This window comes from Puma concolor, chromosome D3 (assembly GCF_028749965.1).
Source record: "Puma concolor isolate L17-30 chromosome D3, mPumCon1.1.hap2, whole genome shotgun sequence".
Lineage (NCBI taxonomy): Eukaryota > Metazoa > Chordata > Mammalia > Carnivora > Felidae > Puma > Puma concolor.
Window position 1 is genome coordinate 54,148,241 of NC_141678.1, and position 16,123 is coordinate 54,164,363.

A 16,123-nucleotide genomic window follows, 5' to 3' on the forward strand; every position below is an offset into this window, starting at 1 on the left:
AGAGAGAGAGAAAGAGAGAGAGAGAGAGAGAGAGGGAGCAGGGAGGGGCAGAGCGAGAGGGAGACACAGAATCCGAAGCAGACTCCAGGCTCTGAGCTGTCAGCTACAGAGTGAGACAGGGCTCGAACTCACAAACTGTGAGACCATAACCTGAGTCGAATTGGACGCATGACTGACTGAGCCACCCAGGAGCCCCTTTGTTTTTAAACCCAGTACGTTTTTTGTAATATCTCAGAGACCCAGCAAAATGAAACTATCACATGTGCTTTTGGAATGTGGGGACAATGGCGCCCGCTTGGATACTGAGCTGGCTGTGGAGGTTGATGTGCCTGTTTCCGTCAGCCTCCTTGACCCTTTGAGAGGGTTTACCATACCCTCATTAAGGAAGGACTGAGGGAAAAAGCCTCCACAAAATCATTTTCTATCTGACCCTAAACTGGAATCTATCCCATATGAAGTTATGGCTATTATTTATTAAATGCTTACCAAGTGCTCGGGCAAAGTGCCAAGCACTTTGTGTGGTATGATAATGCAATGAAGAGGCTGTTATTCTCCCCACAGGAACTGACTCAGGGAGGTTAAGTATTTTGCCAAAGGTACGAAGCTACTATGTGGTAGAGTGAGGAGGATTCCAATCCATGGCTCTTAATGTGCCTCTAATTATCTATCACATAGTGTGGCAGGTCACTTCTCTCCCTGCTTCTAGTTAAATTCCACCGAGACAGGGAAATGAAGTCTCTGGGGATGCTTGGCATTTCTTTCCATGTACCTGCCAATTGTTTAGCCAGTGTGAGGCAGATTCACATACCCCAACTCACTTCTGTACAGCTCAGTCCGTTTTTTTTCCAGCACCTACTGGACTAGGTCCGATCAAATGTAGCATTAAACTCACCCTGTAAGTCTTATTTTTCCCCAAACACCAACAACACAGCATGCTCTATCACAGGAACTTTATTTATGATGGACTTTAAGCCTTATGCAATGAATATATGCTACCAATCCATCTTATAACAAATCCTTGTGCTTAGTTTCTCAGGGGCTATGGGGAATCATGCTCTCACTATGGTTATCGCATTCTTCATCAATATGGCAGTAATACTTGGTTTAAGCCAGTGGCTCACAACCTAAACTTCCTTTGATGATTTTCTTTTCATGAACCTCAGGAATTGCTGCCATGTCAATAACCAAGAGTGAATAGACCTTTTTTTCTGTTACTGAAGATGATGGAGGATATTAATCCCCAGGTTCTGGAGTCCCCAGGTTGGACACTGTTGCATAAATGATTTTAGAAGAGCTGTGATTCTACAGTTTTGATGATGATTTGTAATTCAGTGTGCAGACCAGAACAGCTTGGGACTCATACATTCTATTTGTAGAATTTCATGCAATATAAAGTCTTTCCATTATTGTTTTCCAAATGGCATCTTTTTTTAAAAAATGTTTATTTATTTTTAAAAGAGGGAGAGAATGTGGGGCGCCTGAGTGGCTCAGGCGATTAAGCATCTGACTCTAGATTTTGGCTCAGGTCATGATCTCACGGTTTGTGGAGTTTGAGCCCTGCATTGAACGCTGTGCTGGCAGTGTGGTGCCTGCTTGGGATTCTCTCTCTCTCTCTCTCTCTCTCTCTCTCTCTCTCTCCCCCCCTCTCCCTCTCTGTTCCTTCCCAGCTTGCTCACGCTCTCTCTCTCAAAGTAAGGAAATAAACTTAAAAAAAAGCACCTTCTTATTAAAAAAAAAAAAAAAAAAGAGGAGGTAGAAAGAGAGAATATGAGCGGGAGAAAGGCAGAGAGAGAAGGAGACAGAGAATCCCAAGCAGGTTCCGCACTGTTAGCACAGAGCCCTATGTGGGGCTCAAACCCACGAACCATGAGATCATAACCTGAAATGAAATTCAGTCAGACACTCAACCTACTGAGCCAGCGAGGCACCCCCAAAATGGCATCTTCTAAAGAGGAAAAAAAAAAAAACAGTTCTTTAAGTTCTTAAAAAAAAAAAGACACTTGTTGAGTGTATCCAGGTAAATATTTTAGACCTATCAACCGGTACCCAAAAAATTAAGATGATGGGGAGAGGCCCACGATGTTATGAAGTAGAAGATGTGTTCAGAATAAATGTATGAACCAAACGGATAATCCACTTAAGAAGGACTGTCAGGTCATTCTGATTTGAGGGCACTTTGCACAATTTAAGAAGGTGAAATGTCACCATTCAGTGATCTGGGCGTGCCCTTTCAGTCTGAGCTCATCTGCAACAACTCTGAGGAGTTCAACTGGCTGCATCCTTTCTCTATTTGGAGCTATGCTTACTTTCTCCTGGGCTATTCCTATAAGGAAGGGAATAGCTTCTCATATTCTGGAAAAATAACTGGCAGAGTTTTGTTTTCAAAAAAACTGTATTAAACAATCTTTATATAGACACATGGTGACTAGAGCATAATTCTAAATAGCCACATCAAATACAAAGTCTAATAGGGATACATCAATTACTCCTCCACTGAGGATTTTCTATCTGGCCCCACCACCTAGTTTTCCACCTTAAGATACAGGTAGGAAAGTGCTGAAAACATAACCCTGAGGACTCCGGAACTGCAGCACAGTGCAGGAAACACAGTAAGCATGATGGTTGAAGGGGAAAGATTCATTCTCACGGTTACAGAAAGAAACAAACAGCTCCAGAATTTGCTGGGGAGAGAGCGCAGGTCCATGTTGTGACTCAGGACCCTGAGGTAGGAAGTGCAGGAGGAAGAGAAGAGTTAGAAGGACATGAATAGGCTGATAGACACTGCAATGGAGCTGTTGTACCACTGCGTCTTAACAGGCCTGGGTCATGGGCTGTGGCAAACAGAGTTCGTTCACTGATTACCAGCTTTGCTTCCCTTACTAGGAAAGACGTACTTTCGGGGCGCCTGGGTGGCTCAGTCAGTTGAGTGTCCGACTTTGGCTCAGGTCATGATCTCGTGGTTCGTGGGTTCGAATCCTGCGTCGGATTCTGTGCTGACAGTTCGGAGCCTGGAGTCTGCTTCAGATCCTCTGTCTCCCTCTCTCTCTGCCCTTCCCCCACTTGCACTCTGCTCTCTCTCTCTCAAAAATAAACATTAAAAAACAATAAATTAAAAAAAAAAAAAAGACATACTTTCTTTGACTCCATTCCATTGCTCCAGCACCTTCTATCCTTAAAGACCTGGGGGGATTTGTCACCTTCCCAGATGATGTCTCACTTGAAAGTGGCCTCACTTGAAAGCTTATTACCATCTTTAATTATTAGGCGGGGCAGCTGTTAAGATACAAGGCATGTCTTTCTCCCAGGACTCACTCCAGTACAACTTTCCAAAAAAGTTTTATTTAATTCTGTGGAGCACTTGAATTTATGCCCCATTAAAGTTCCCTTTTGAAAAGTACAAGCTGAAGCCACATCTAACAATTATGACGTTCTCTGGATCCCACATACTTCCTAAAAATGGAAAACTCATTTCATGGTCACAGAGCCAATAGAAAAATATGACTTCATTTGAAATGCCTAATTTTTTCAAGTAAATTAAGTGATTTCAGGTGTTAAAAATTTTTTTTAAAAGTATTCTATAAACACTGGACATGCTCTGAAAAGATTCTCTTGTAAGAAATTACATCGAAGACTGGAGACCAAAATCTTTTCTTCTCCTGTGAGGTTGGCTTTTACTTTCAAATTTAACTCTCACATTTTTAGTACCAAGGTCAAGATAGAGCCTCTTAATATTTGTGTTCTTACTCATCTTTCAATTATGCCACAGAACAAACAAGTGGCACTAGGTTCCTATTTCTAGACTTAGTTACATAATGACTTTGGGTGTGACCACCACGGATGAGTCAATCAATCAGTCAACAAACATGAGTCCCCCCCTATGTGCCAAGTAGGACCAAAGTTGCATGGGAACAGCTGGCATGGTCACAGCCCTAATGAAGATCAGGGTTCCAAGTTTCCAGTAACATCAAATAAAGAGCTGAGTTGAGACATACTGAAAACTCCTTACTTTCCAGGAGGAGTGTCTCCTTTACCTGTTTTCTTGGGGGAAGTGGGGAGAGGAACATCCTCGGACATGAATGAAAATGCCAAGGACTCTAACTTCACCAAGACTTCCCCCCAATTTTCCATGGCCCCTACTGGGTACAGGGATCTTTGGGCTCGTGTCTTAAAGTCTGTGGAAGATCCTGCAAGGAGCAAGCGCAAGTCCAGATCGGCGGTCTCTGGGGGGTTATATCCTAGAGCAAATGGCCAGAGGGGGGGATCCTCTCTCAGGATGACGTGTACCAGCATGACGCCTGGTACAAAGTGCCGCCTGATGTTCGGGGCTGTCCATGACCTGCCTCCAGCCTTTTCAGCCATCACTGCCTTTCAGACATCCTAGTCACCCTATTCCACTGGCTCAACAGAACTCCTTGTTTTTCCGCACCTGTTCCAGCTTCCACACCTTTGCTTGTGCTATTCTGCCTGGAATGCCTTTCTTTCTCATTTCTCTGCTCTTCCAATTCATGTCTATTTACCAGCTCATTTAAAATGTCATCATCTCCATGAAGCTTATCTCATGCATCACCCAACCAGAAGTTTCTTTCTCCTCCGGACTGCCACACACATTGTCTGTATATGTCTCTCTTCTATTGTTTATCATATTTTCACTTGTATGACAGTCATCTCATTTCATATGTTAACTTCCCTATAAAACCCAAAGATAGCAGAGTCCAGTCTTATTGATGGTCTTATTTCTCACATCCCACCCAGTGTTTCCAGGGTTTTGAAACCGGGTTCTGCAAAGCTGCAGGGTTCCATAGAGGTGTCTTGAGACCCCCGGGAGGAACAGAGAGAGAACAGGGACACATGGAGACCCCTGCCCCTCAATGTGCTTCAGTCAGATGAGTTCTGATTTTAATTCTTCTATTTATTGTGATTCATGTCAGCCTTTTTTTTTTTTTTTAAGCTTCTGTTAGAGACAAAAAAAGAAAACCACTGCAATAGACAATGTCAAATAAGTGAATAGAACTACACCCTATGTCTCTAATGCTTTCTTGATTCAGAGATAATGAATTCCAATGATTAAAAAGGAGGAGCAGAGGTTCAGAGTGCCTGTCAATCGAAGAATACAGTCACAACAGAGGGCCCTTTCTCCTGTCCCGTATTGACCTTTTTACATTAAGATTTGATAGAAGCCCTTGGAGCCCTGAACGAGTTATGTTTAAGGCATTAAAACAGAACCACTCCAGCTCCTGGTTCTGCTCTGGTGTGTGAGCGTGTGTGCACATACACGGGCACACCTACTGTGCTTTGATCTCAATGTAACTTCAGGGATACAGGAAAGGGTTACATATCATGCCAATGTCTCTTGATCCCTCTCCTCCCACCCCCCAAATAAATCTACTCTTCCTTTAGTCTGTACCACTGTAACTGGCTCTAAATACCCACTCTGTTGCTCAGGCTAAAGCTGCAGACGTTTTCCTTGATTTCTCTTTCCGTCACTACCCACATCCAATTTATCAGTAAGTACACTCGGGTCTACCTCTAAAACATGTTCTGAAGCAGCTCATTTCTCCCTGCTACCAACTGCTGTGGTTCAGGCCTCATCATTTCCTACCTCCATTACTCTAATGTCTCTTCTCTGGTCTCCCGCGGTCTGCCCTCTCCTCCCTATTATCCGCTCTCCAGGCGGCAGCGAAAGTTGTGTTTAAACCCCTCCCGTTACAAACTCTCAAGGTTTCTCATCAAACGTAGAGTACAACTCTGACTCCTAACTGGTAAAAATAATCTGGCAAGTATCTCTATTTCACTCCAAATTAAGCAGATTTGCTTCTCCGGATACTTTCCCATCGGGGAGTTTTCCTTTTCTTTAGGAAAGAAGATGCATTAGTAGATGCCTGAGCAGAGAGACGGAAGGGCGCCATCACTCAAAAACAGAAGGGACTTACGGCTTCAGATTTGGGAGGCACTGGAGGCGGAGGTAGGGCGATCTCTGAAGACTTCACTGCCGCTCCCAGAGCTCCGGGGGCAGGAAGAGGAGAGGCTGCGCACTTGGACCGGACAGAACCTCTGGGCTGATCGCATCTGCTCTCCTCGCTCAGGGAACGAGTGAGGGGCTGCTGGCTGGGCTTGCCGTCCTCCAGCCAGAGCTCTTCGTACGGGAGTTCTGACTTGCCTGCGATGCCTGCTGACTCCTCACTGGCTTCCGGGAAAAGGTAGTCGCTCCCACTGTCACCCAGGTCCTGGTAGGGCAGGATGTCATGAGGAAAGGGGGCCCACTCTCCCCCTAGGTCCCTGCAGCCATGAAGGTTCACCTCGCTGTTGCCATGGAGATTGTTGCCATACACACAGACGGAGAGCCGGTGGAAGGACTGGGTGAGCTCATCGCGAGCGTAGCTAAGCGAATTGGGCACGTGGTTGTGGCCAGAGCACCGGCCCTTCTTGGGGCTCTTGCAGTCCTCATTCCAGTCAGTTTTCACGTCTCGGACAGCCCGGGAATACTCATCGATGTCGAACTGTTCCTGGCAGATACCCAGCCAGTGATGGACCAGGGTTTCGGGCCACACTTCTCCCTTCACCAAGTGTTCTGGGAGGCTAAACTTGGGGACGGTCAAGTGCAAAGGGAAGTGCATGGGGAGGATCTTGTTGTTCCGCAGCACACAGCAAACCACCACTGTCTTGGTCTGGATGTTCACAAACTTGTAGCGATGCCCCTCACGGATGAAGTGGAGGTCGTAGGGGTTCCTGGGGGGAGGGCTGGGCACAGTCACATTCACGGGGAGCCTGGTTTTCTCCACAATGTTGCGGATGGTGTGTTCGCCCTCCTGCATCTGAAGCTCCAGGGGACTCCGGGTGCTAAATCTGCCCTTGCACTGGAATGGAAGGCTAATGCTTTCATTGGTCCGGTGATTCATGCAAATGAGGCAGGGCATTTTGCCTTTGCCCAGCTTACTGATGGAATTGAGTTTCCCAATCTTTTTGAAGATTGTGTTGAGTCGTGACTTTTCTTTGAAAGTCTTTGCATACAAGATTTCTGCCTGCCCCATTAGAGTGAGTTCATCCCCAGTACAGAGGGTGATGTTGTAAACTTCGGTGTCCTCGTTGCACTCACCCGAGGCAACCTACAATAGGATATATCAAATTTTAGGTTAGTTTCCCTTAGTCCATTCCCACAAAGAAGGAGACAACTTGCCATTAAGATACACGAGCACACATACAGAGGAAAACGCTATTTTAACATTCCTTGTATAAAATTTATATGGTTAACAATAACACGAAGATAATCATTTAACCTTTTAAAAACACACTCGGCTCTGAAGAAAAAAGCAATCTGTTCATTAATAAAAATTTGAGAAGCACAGAGAAAAGACACAAAAAGAAAATAACACCCACGGGCCTGATTCAGAGACAGCCATGGTTAATGGTTTGATAAACATCCTTCCAGTTTCTTTGTCTATGTAGAATAGCCTATCGTATGAATAATTATTTGGGGACATTAATCTCATCATTCTGTCTTTCCCAGTTATAAAAAACGCTTCCATGAACACCACTGTAAGAAAATTCCTTATTTTTTAGTATTAAAATTTTATGAAACTTTCTGAAATTGGAATTGGGACAGAAGATGTAAAAATGTTTTATTTCTCCCTGTTCTTGAATTTTATTCTACTCATGTTCATTGGAAGAAATATTAGAAAATACAGATGTAAAAATGAACAAATTCTATAGTTTTACCACTAAAGATAATCTATGTTAACAATTTTATATAAACAAGAGAAAAAAAGAAACGAGACGTGTCGTCTATCTCAGAGATTTGTGAACACACACACACACACACACACACACACACAGTTTTCTTGTTTCGTTTCTCACTATATTCATTTTCTCATGTACTGACCTTCTGTATTTGATTATCTGGGGATGTGCCTTAATTTTTGACTAGTTCTTTATTATTCGATGAGTTTTCCCAATGTTTGGCAATTGTAAATAGTACTGCAACGAATTTTATTTTATTTATTTATTTTTTTTTACAGTTCAACTATTTCCTTAAGATAAAGGCCCAGAAGTTGAATTGCATGGGTAAAGCTATATATGCACTTGAGAGGTCTAATATGTACTTGCTGTTGTGCTTTATCAATGTTATAGTTATTTATACTTCTTCCACTTTACGAAATTACCTGCCTCTCCATACTCAGGATAAAGAAGTTTAACATTTGCCAATATTAAAGGTAAAGCATGCATCCTGCGTTTATTCATTCACATTTTATTTCCATTTGCTTTAGTTGACTATTAGGATGGTGAATATGTTTTGGTATTTTTTATGTGGCTATTTAGGTCTCTTACTTTGTGACTGTCTATTTGTGTCCTTCACCCATTTTGCTAATGGGATGGTCATCTTACCTGTTACTTTTCATGTAATGTCAATGTCCTTTATGCTATATATTTTTCACTTTGTTGCTTGAATTTCAACTTTATAACTTCTTTAAGTGCTAAAGGTTTGTCTTCCTATGTAGCAAACATTTTCAAAATTCTCCTTTGTAATTTCATTCTTGGGCATTACGCTTCTACTAGTTAATACAAATCATTGGTTCTGAGTTAGGCGTGATTTTGTCTCCATTCTCCAGGCCCTGAGGACATCTGACAAAGTTTGGAGACGTTTTTGATTGTCATGGCTGGGAGGGTGCTACTTAACACCTAGCAGGTAGAGGCCAGGTATATTGTTACATGCCACAATCACAGAACAATCCTTCATGGCAAAGAATGATCTAGTCCAGATTTCAGTAGTGCTGAGATTGAGAAAAACTGATACATTTAACCAATATTTTCTTCTAGTATTTTGATGGTGTTTCATTTATTAACTATTTAACTTATTTAATTAAAATTTCTTTGATGGATTATTAAAGGTAGAGATCTCACTTTCATTTTTTAAACAGTTAATGACTGCCCAGTATACTTCCTAAATAACTATTTTCATCACGTATTTGAAGTGCTGCTACTTTGATCATGCACTAAATTTATATAACACATGGGGTGCCTGCCTGGCTCAGTGGGTAGAGCGTGCGACTCTTGATCTCAGGGTTGTGAGCTCAAGCCCCATGCTGGGCATGGAGTCCAAATAAAAAAATCAAAAAAATTATAAAACACATACATTCATTGTAACTTATATTTGTATCTACTTTGGGGCCATTTATCTTAATGACCTTTCTGCCTACTGTCTCATCATAACTAAGTTGTTTCAATTTCTACGTCTTTATCTTACATTTTCAGATCTGATAACAAAAGCCCTCATTTGTGGTTATTCTGACTCAAAACATTTTTGGGTGGCAAGAAACGAGAAGCAAAGTCAAAAGTCAAGTAACAGTCTGAGAGAAAATATCTGCAATATTTCTGCAAGTAAAGAACTAACACCCTTAATACATACGCAACTTAAATTTTGAGAGAGAGAGAGTGTGCACACAAGTGGGGGAGGGTCAGAGAGAGGGAGGGAGAGAGAATCTCAAGCAGGCTCTGCACCATCAGCACAAAGCCCGATGCAGGGCTTGAACCCACGACCCGTGAGATCATGACCTGAGCTGAGGTCAAGAGTTGGATGCCTAATGGACCTAAGCCACTCAGGTGCTCCTACATAAGCAACTTTTAAAAAAATGACCAAAAATCCTCCAGAAAAACTGGCAAAAGTCATAAAAAGCCAATTCACTAAAAAAAAAGTGCACAACAGACTTCAAACCAAGGAAAAGATGTTCAACTTCTTTTATAATTAGAGAAAAGTAAATGAAAATTATACTGAGATACCGCGTCTTATCTCGAACACTGATAACAAAAGCTTGAACTCATACTCAGCTGGGGAGGCTATGAGGGAACAGGTACTCTTGTTCATAGCTGGTGGAAATGCAAAATGATTTCCCCGTGGCGGGGAATTTGACAATATCTAACCAAACTATGCACCCATTTATCCCTCCACTCAGCAATCCTACTTCTAGGAAATTACCCAAAGACATTCCTCCATCAGTATGAAAATACAAATGCACAAAGTTGAGTATTATTTGTATTTGTACAATACCAGAACCAATCTAAATGCCCAAACATAAGAAATTGATAGAATAAACACAAAACACAAAATAAACACAAAATGTATTATGCAAAAAAGAACAAGAATGAGTTCAATGAATTAACATGAAATGACTTCCATGATATATTAAGTGAAAAAAAAAACCCAAAGTGCATAAAAGTTTATATAATATACTACCTTTTCATTTAAAAAGAAGGAAAAAAAGCAGTATATATTTTTCTGCTTATTTTTATATATATAAAAAAAGGAATACAAGAAAAACAAACCAGAAAACAATGAAATTGGTACTTAAGGGAGGTAAGGAGGGAGGGACACCTCTGTGAGTGTGCCTTGCTATCGAGTTTTAATGTTTAGGAGATATGCTAATGTTCCAACATATTCCAAAAATAAAATAAAGTCAACAAAAATTTAAAAGAAACTGAAAGCTGAATGCAAATGGAAACAGATGAATCCAATCTTATTTCAAAGAAAAACTTACCACACAGGGGACAGAGACAGAGAAATCATCCACGTAACTTTAAAATGCTTTGACGTCAACTGTCAGTAGGGAAAAAAAACCCAACCCCTATGGTGTTCTTTTAGGTAGATTTGTTTTGCGTAGGAGAATGGACATAGGGATTCTGAGACCATTTATGTATATTGCAAAAATAAACAAATGAGTAAACATATTCTCTTGAGAGCCAGAATTTTCACTGTGGAGGGAAGACAGAAATGTGGAACTAGGAAAGGTAAGAAAGAACTCCACTGGGTTGACTGAAATTGGGAGGCATTTGTATTAACTCATAATTTTAGGAAACTGTACATGCTCGCACACATCTATGTCTTAGCTTTGTTCTTTCCAAGGGATTAGAAGTAAAGACATCACCGAATATACCTAGTGTCCCAAACCATTCCCTACTAAAAGGAATCTTGATTCCAGGACTAGGGCAGGAAAGGTATAAGATAAGCTTGGGACATTTTGTTGTGCCAGAAAGTGAAGAAGTGCTCCCGACATGATGGGAACATGTCAAAAGGACACAGGAGTCAGCCTGAATTGGCCTCCACTGGCCAAATCTGGGATGATCTGAACATCATAATACATAAAGACTGCAATTAATTATAATCTATTGAACAAAGCAGGAATGCCTAAGTCCACACTGTTATCAAAATGAGGAATGAATGAAAAAAATGAAGGGGGTAAGGTGACAAATGCACAGGAGTGGTGGGATTCAAGATTGGTCTACACAAGAAATATTAAGAATGCTTAATTTATAGGATGAGTTTGATTGAGTAGGTTATGTGAGTGGTCTTAGAGTGTCTTCCCTCAAAATGCATACTGATTGCAAGGGGAGAAAAAATAACTACAGACTGGAGAAACTAAACAACACTCTGACCAGGTGATCAAATTTAATACAACCAGAGAGGGATCCCCATGTCGTGTGCCTCTGGATGTGATTCCTGATTTTAGGACCTCAGTTATAGAACATTCCACCTACAACTGCATTACTAGAATCTATTTACCTAATTACAAAGAAAGAACAGACAAACCCAAATTGAGAAATATTGTATAAAATACCTGGTGTATGTTCCTGAAAAACATCCATGTGATGAAAGACAAGAAAGGTTGAGGAACTGCTCCAGGTTAAAGTGAATTAAAGACAAAATGCAACGTAAATGCAACATGCAATCCTGGAATGGATTCTGAACTAAAGGGAAAAAAATGCTATGAAGTACAACTTGGATGGATTGTAGAGTATCACATCACTTATGTAAAAATATGCTATTTTTGGGGCGCCTGGGTGGCTCAGTCTGTTAAGCGACCGACTTCGGCTCAGGTCATGATCTCGCGATCCGTGAGTTCGAGCCCCGCGTCGGGCTCTGTGCTGACCGCTCAGAGCCTGGAGCCTGTTTCAGATTCTGTGTCTCTCTCTTTCTCTGCCCCTCCCCCGTTCATACTCTGTCTCTCTCTGTCTCAAAAATAAATAAACGTTAAAAAAAATAAAAAAAAATGCTATTTTTACATAAAAAATATCCTTATTCTTAGAAATATACACTGATGTATTAAGGAGGAAAGGGCATAATGTATGTAATTCACTCTGAAATGATTCAGAAAAATATAAGTTATATGTGTGTATGTATATGTGTATATACGGGGTAGAGGATGATGAAACAAATGTAGCAAAATATTAAAAGCTGGTGAATCTGGTATGGTGTTTAGGGCAATCTTTTATTATTGTATTTAGGGAGATCTTTTATTATTCTTGCAAACATTTTTTAAGACTGCAAGTATCTCAAAATAAAAAGTTCAAACAGCGGGCGCCTGGGTGGCTCAGTCGGCTAAGCGTCCGACTCTTTGTTTTGGCTCAGGTCACGATCTCACCTTTTGTGAGTTCGAACCTTGCATCAGGCTCCATGCTGACAGTACGGAGCCTGCCTGGGGTTCTCTCTCTCCCTCTCTCTCTGCCCCTCCTCTGCTCTGTCTCTCAAAATAAATACACTTTAAAAAAAGTTAAAACAGGGCACTAAGAAAATTTTAGATATTTTTGCCTATATTTCCAGATGAGCTTCACAATCATTTTGTCTATGGTTTGCATTGGTAATTTTATTGGCAGTGAATCTACCTGCTGTTTTGGCAAGGAGTGACATCATCATCATATTTATAAATAAGCACATGACAATGCTCATCATTTATTGAGATTTTATTTCCCTAATTAAGTTTGCCTTTGTTGCCGATCCCTGAACGTTGCTGTTCATTTGTACTGGCTGCATATGATTTGTTGTGATCCCCTATGTCCAGGAACCTCACGGCAAGAGTTTTTTCCAGTTGATCACCTTGAGATTCTTAAGTGACTAAATCTTACGTAACCAATGCAAACTTTATCTTTTTTTTTTTTTTTTTTTTTTGTTTTCAACCCTTCTCCCTGACAACAGTATGGTGGTGAGAGTGTTGTTCCATATTTTAATATGAATATCATCAGTATTTTAATATCAAATGAGGAATTTGATGGTTTGACATGGATTTTTTAAATCATATTAGTAATGTGTCTTACCAATTCTAGTTTTCTAAATGTTTCTACAAGAATTTTTTTTTTAAGGTTTATTTATTTTGAGAGAGAGAGAGAGAGATAGAGAGCAACGGAGGGGCAGAAAGAGAGAGAGAGGGAGAGAGAGAAACCCAAGCAGGCTCCACGCTGCCATTGCAGAGCCTGAAGTGGGGCTCGACCTCACAACCTCTCTGAAATCAAGAGAGTAGGACACTCAATCGACTGGGCTATCCAGGTGCCCCTCTACAAAGAAATTTTAAAAATGTTTTTAATCAAATGCCATTTCTGTATCCAATAAAATAGTCATGTTTATTTTTAATTTTGATGTGCTATGTTTTATATGAGTAGACTCTCAAATATTGAAACAACCCTATATGCCTGAAATAATTATGAGCGTGGTGCACTTAAAACTACACTACATGATTCTTCTGATACTATTTCATCTATGACTTATGTATCTTAGTCACAGATGAAATTAGTCTATAGCTCTATTATGGTATCTTTGTCGGGTTTTCGTATCAAGCTTATTTATGCTAAGCTGGAGATAGATTTTTTTTCTTTTATGTTACTGAAAAAGCATCTGGGTAAAGTGACCAGCAATGTTCATGTTATTTACTAAGCGGTAATTATCAGTGTGTGTTTAGAAAACCTGACAGTGGCAATCTCTGTAAATAGTTTCTTACCCACTATTCTAGGTCATTCTATGTAATTTTAAACTTTGGAACAGCAATCTGTCAATCCGTATTAGCACTATAGAAAACAAACAGCTCCATTGTCTTGTTAGTGAAGTGTGTTTCTCTGTAGCAGGCACTATCAGAACATAAATGCCAGCACAATATTATTTTAATGGTAGTTCAGGCTCCCCAAGTCCATTTTAGGTGACTAAGATTAAGTGTTGCTATTATTTTTAACAAGACCTCAATTTAATTGTATTTACTTTCAGACTCTGTATTCATCTGGGCGTCTATACTGGAATAAGTTTAGGAATCTAAATAAATAAATTAATAATAAATAAGCACAATTTGGGGGGCCTGGGTGGCTCAGTAGGTTGAGCATCTGACTCTTGATTTCAGCTCAGGTCATGATCCCAAGGATACTGGATGGAGCCCCGAATCAGTCTCTGTGCTGAGCGTGGAGCCTGCTTGAGATTCTCTTCCCCCACCCTGCTGACCCTCTATCCTGCTTGCACACTCTCTAACAAAAATAAAATAATAAAATAAAATAAAATAAATATAAATGAACTTATTTGGAATAATTTCAGATTTGCAGAAATGTTGCAAAGTTGTATACCCTTTGTCTAACTTCTCCTGTTAACATGCTACTGAACCGTGGCACGTTATTATCAAAACTAAGAAATTAACACTAATACAAGACTACTAAGTCAACCACAAGGTTTATTTGGACTTCATTAATTTTTTCCCACTAATGTCCTTTTTCTGTTCCAGGATCAAGCCAGGATATCACAAGTCCTTTATTTTGTGAGTTTCTTGGTCTTTCCTTGTTTTTTATGACCTTGAGAGTTTTAAAGAATATAGATTAGGTTGTTCTTTTTTCTAAAAAGAGAGGGAGCAAGGGAGTAAGTAGGCTCCATGCTCCTGATGCAGGGCTCCATTCTACGACCCGGGATTATGACCTGAGCTGAAATCAAGAGTCAGATGCTCAACCGACTGAGCTACTCAGGTGCCCAGAGAAGAGAGTTTTTTTTTTAAGCTAATAAATCATTTATAAATTACAGTATTTGGCACATACCAGGGCTGACTTTCTTTTCCCACAGGACTTATAGACTCAAGGCTTCAGTTACTTTATTCTCTTGACTTTGGTCACGAAGAGTCCCTATGAAGATTCATTTGCTATTAATTCTACTTTTAGTTTATCCCTAAGGCTTTTATTTTCAGCTAGCATCTAGCTATGTTTACAATAATACAGATCAGAGGTCAGCAAACTATTGTGCATAGTCCAAATGTGGCCCACCATCTGACTTTGTAAATAAAGTTTTATTAGGACATTGCTGTGTTCATTCCTTTATGCACAGTTTACGACTGCTTTCACTCTACAATGGCAGCGCTGAGTGGGTGCAACGGTAACTGTAAGCCCGCAAACTAAAACAATTTTTTTAAAAAGTAGTGTCCATGTTGGGTGTGGAGCACAATGCGGGGCTTGAACTCTCAACCATGAGATCAAGACCTGAGCTGGCACCAAGAGTTGGACTCTTAACTCACTGAGTCACCCAGGTGCCCCACCACAAATGTATTTATTCTTTGTCCCTCTACAGAAAAAGTTTGCCAAGCCCAGGGATAGATGAGTGAAAAGATCTATGGCCTTTGGAAATTAACTGGAACAAAACTATTAACTAAGTTATGAGCTGAGTTTGTATCTGCCTTTAGTATTAGGTGACCTCAGGCAAAATGAGAACATTACCGCTACCGTCTACTCTACTAGCTTCATCAGTGTATGTAAACAACTTCCCACAGTGGCAAGTTCTCAATAAATAGAGGCCATTAATATTACTTTTATGAACAATAAAAACATTAAAGAAGTTTTAAAAAGTAAGCTCTGTGCCCAATTTGGGGCTCGAATTCACAACCCTGAGATCAAGAGTTGAATTCTCTACCAACTGAGCCAGCCAGTCGCCCCCGAAACATTTAAATTCTTTTATTTATTTTGAGAGAGAGTGAGCATGAGCAGGGGACGGCAGAGAGAGAGGGGACAGAGGATCTGAAAGGGCTCTGCATGGACAGCAGACCGTGGGGTTGGTGCCTATGTCGGGCTTGAACTCCTGAACCGTGACACTATGACCTGAGCCAAAGTCAGAGTCTTAACCAATTGGGCCACCCAGGCACCCCACAAAAACATTTAACTTCTTAATAATTCTGTTTCATATTGACTTTCACCTCTGTGTAGGTTCATGTTGGCTTCTATTTCTACCTACTACTGTTTTCAAGCCCTAACCACTACTTCAAGCATTATCCTTTCTTCTGTACTGAAGAATTGCTCAAGTTTTTATTCAATGTGTTATCCCCAAATAAAACTTAATGTCAGAATAGGGCCTGAA

General features: G+C 40.6%; 1 protein-coding gene across 4 annotated transcripts in view; it reads right to left on the bottom strand.

Annotated features, from left to right (window-relative positions):
* The window catches only part of GAREM1 (GRB2 associated regulator of MAPK1 subtype 1), a 204,838-nt gene that overhangs the window by 16,372 nt on the left and 172,343 nt on the right, over nt 1-16,123 (bottom strand). For all 4 annotated transcript variants that reach the window (XM_086682696.1, XM_086682695.1, XM_086682697.1 and 1 more), the window contains one exon: nt 5,931-7,103. In XM_086682696.1, coding sequence (XP_086538822.1) covers nt 5,931-7,103 — 1,173 coding nt within the window. The remainder of the gene's footprint in view (nt 1-5,930; nt 7,104-16,123) is intronic.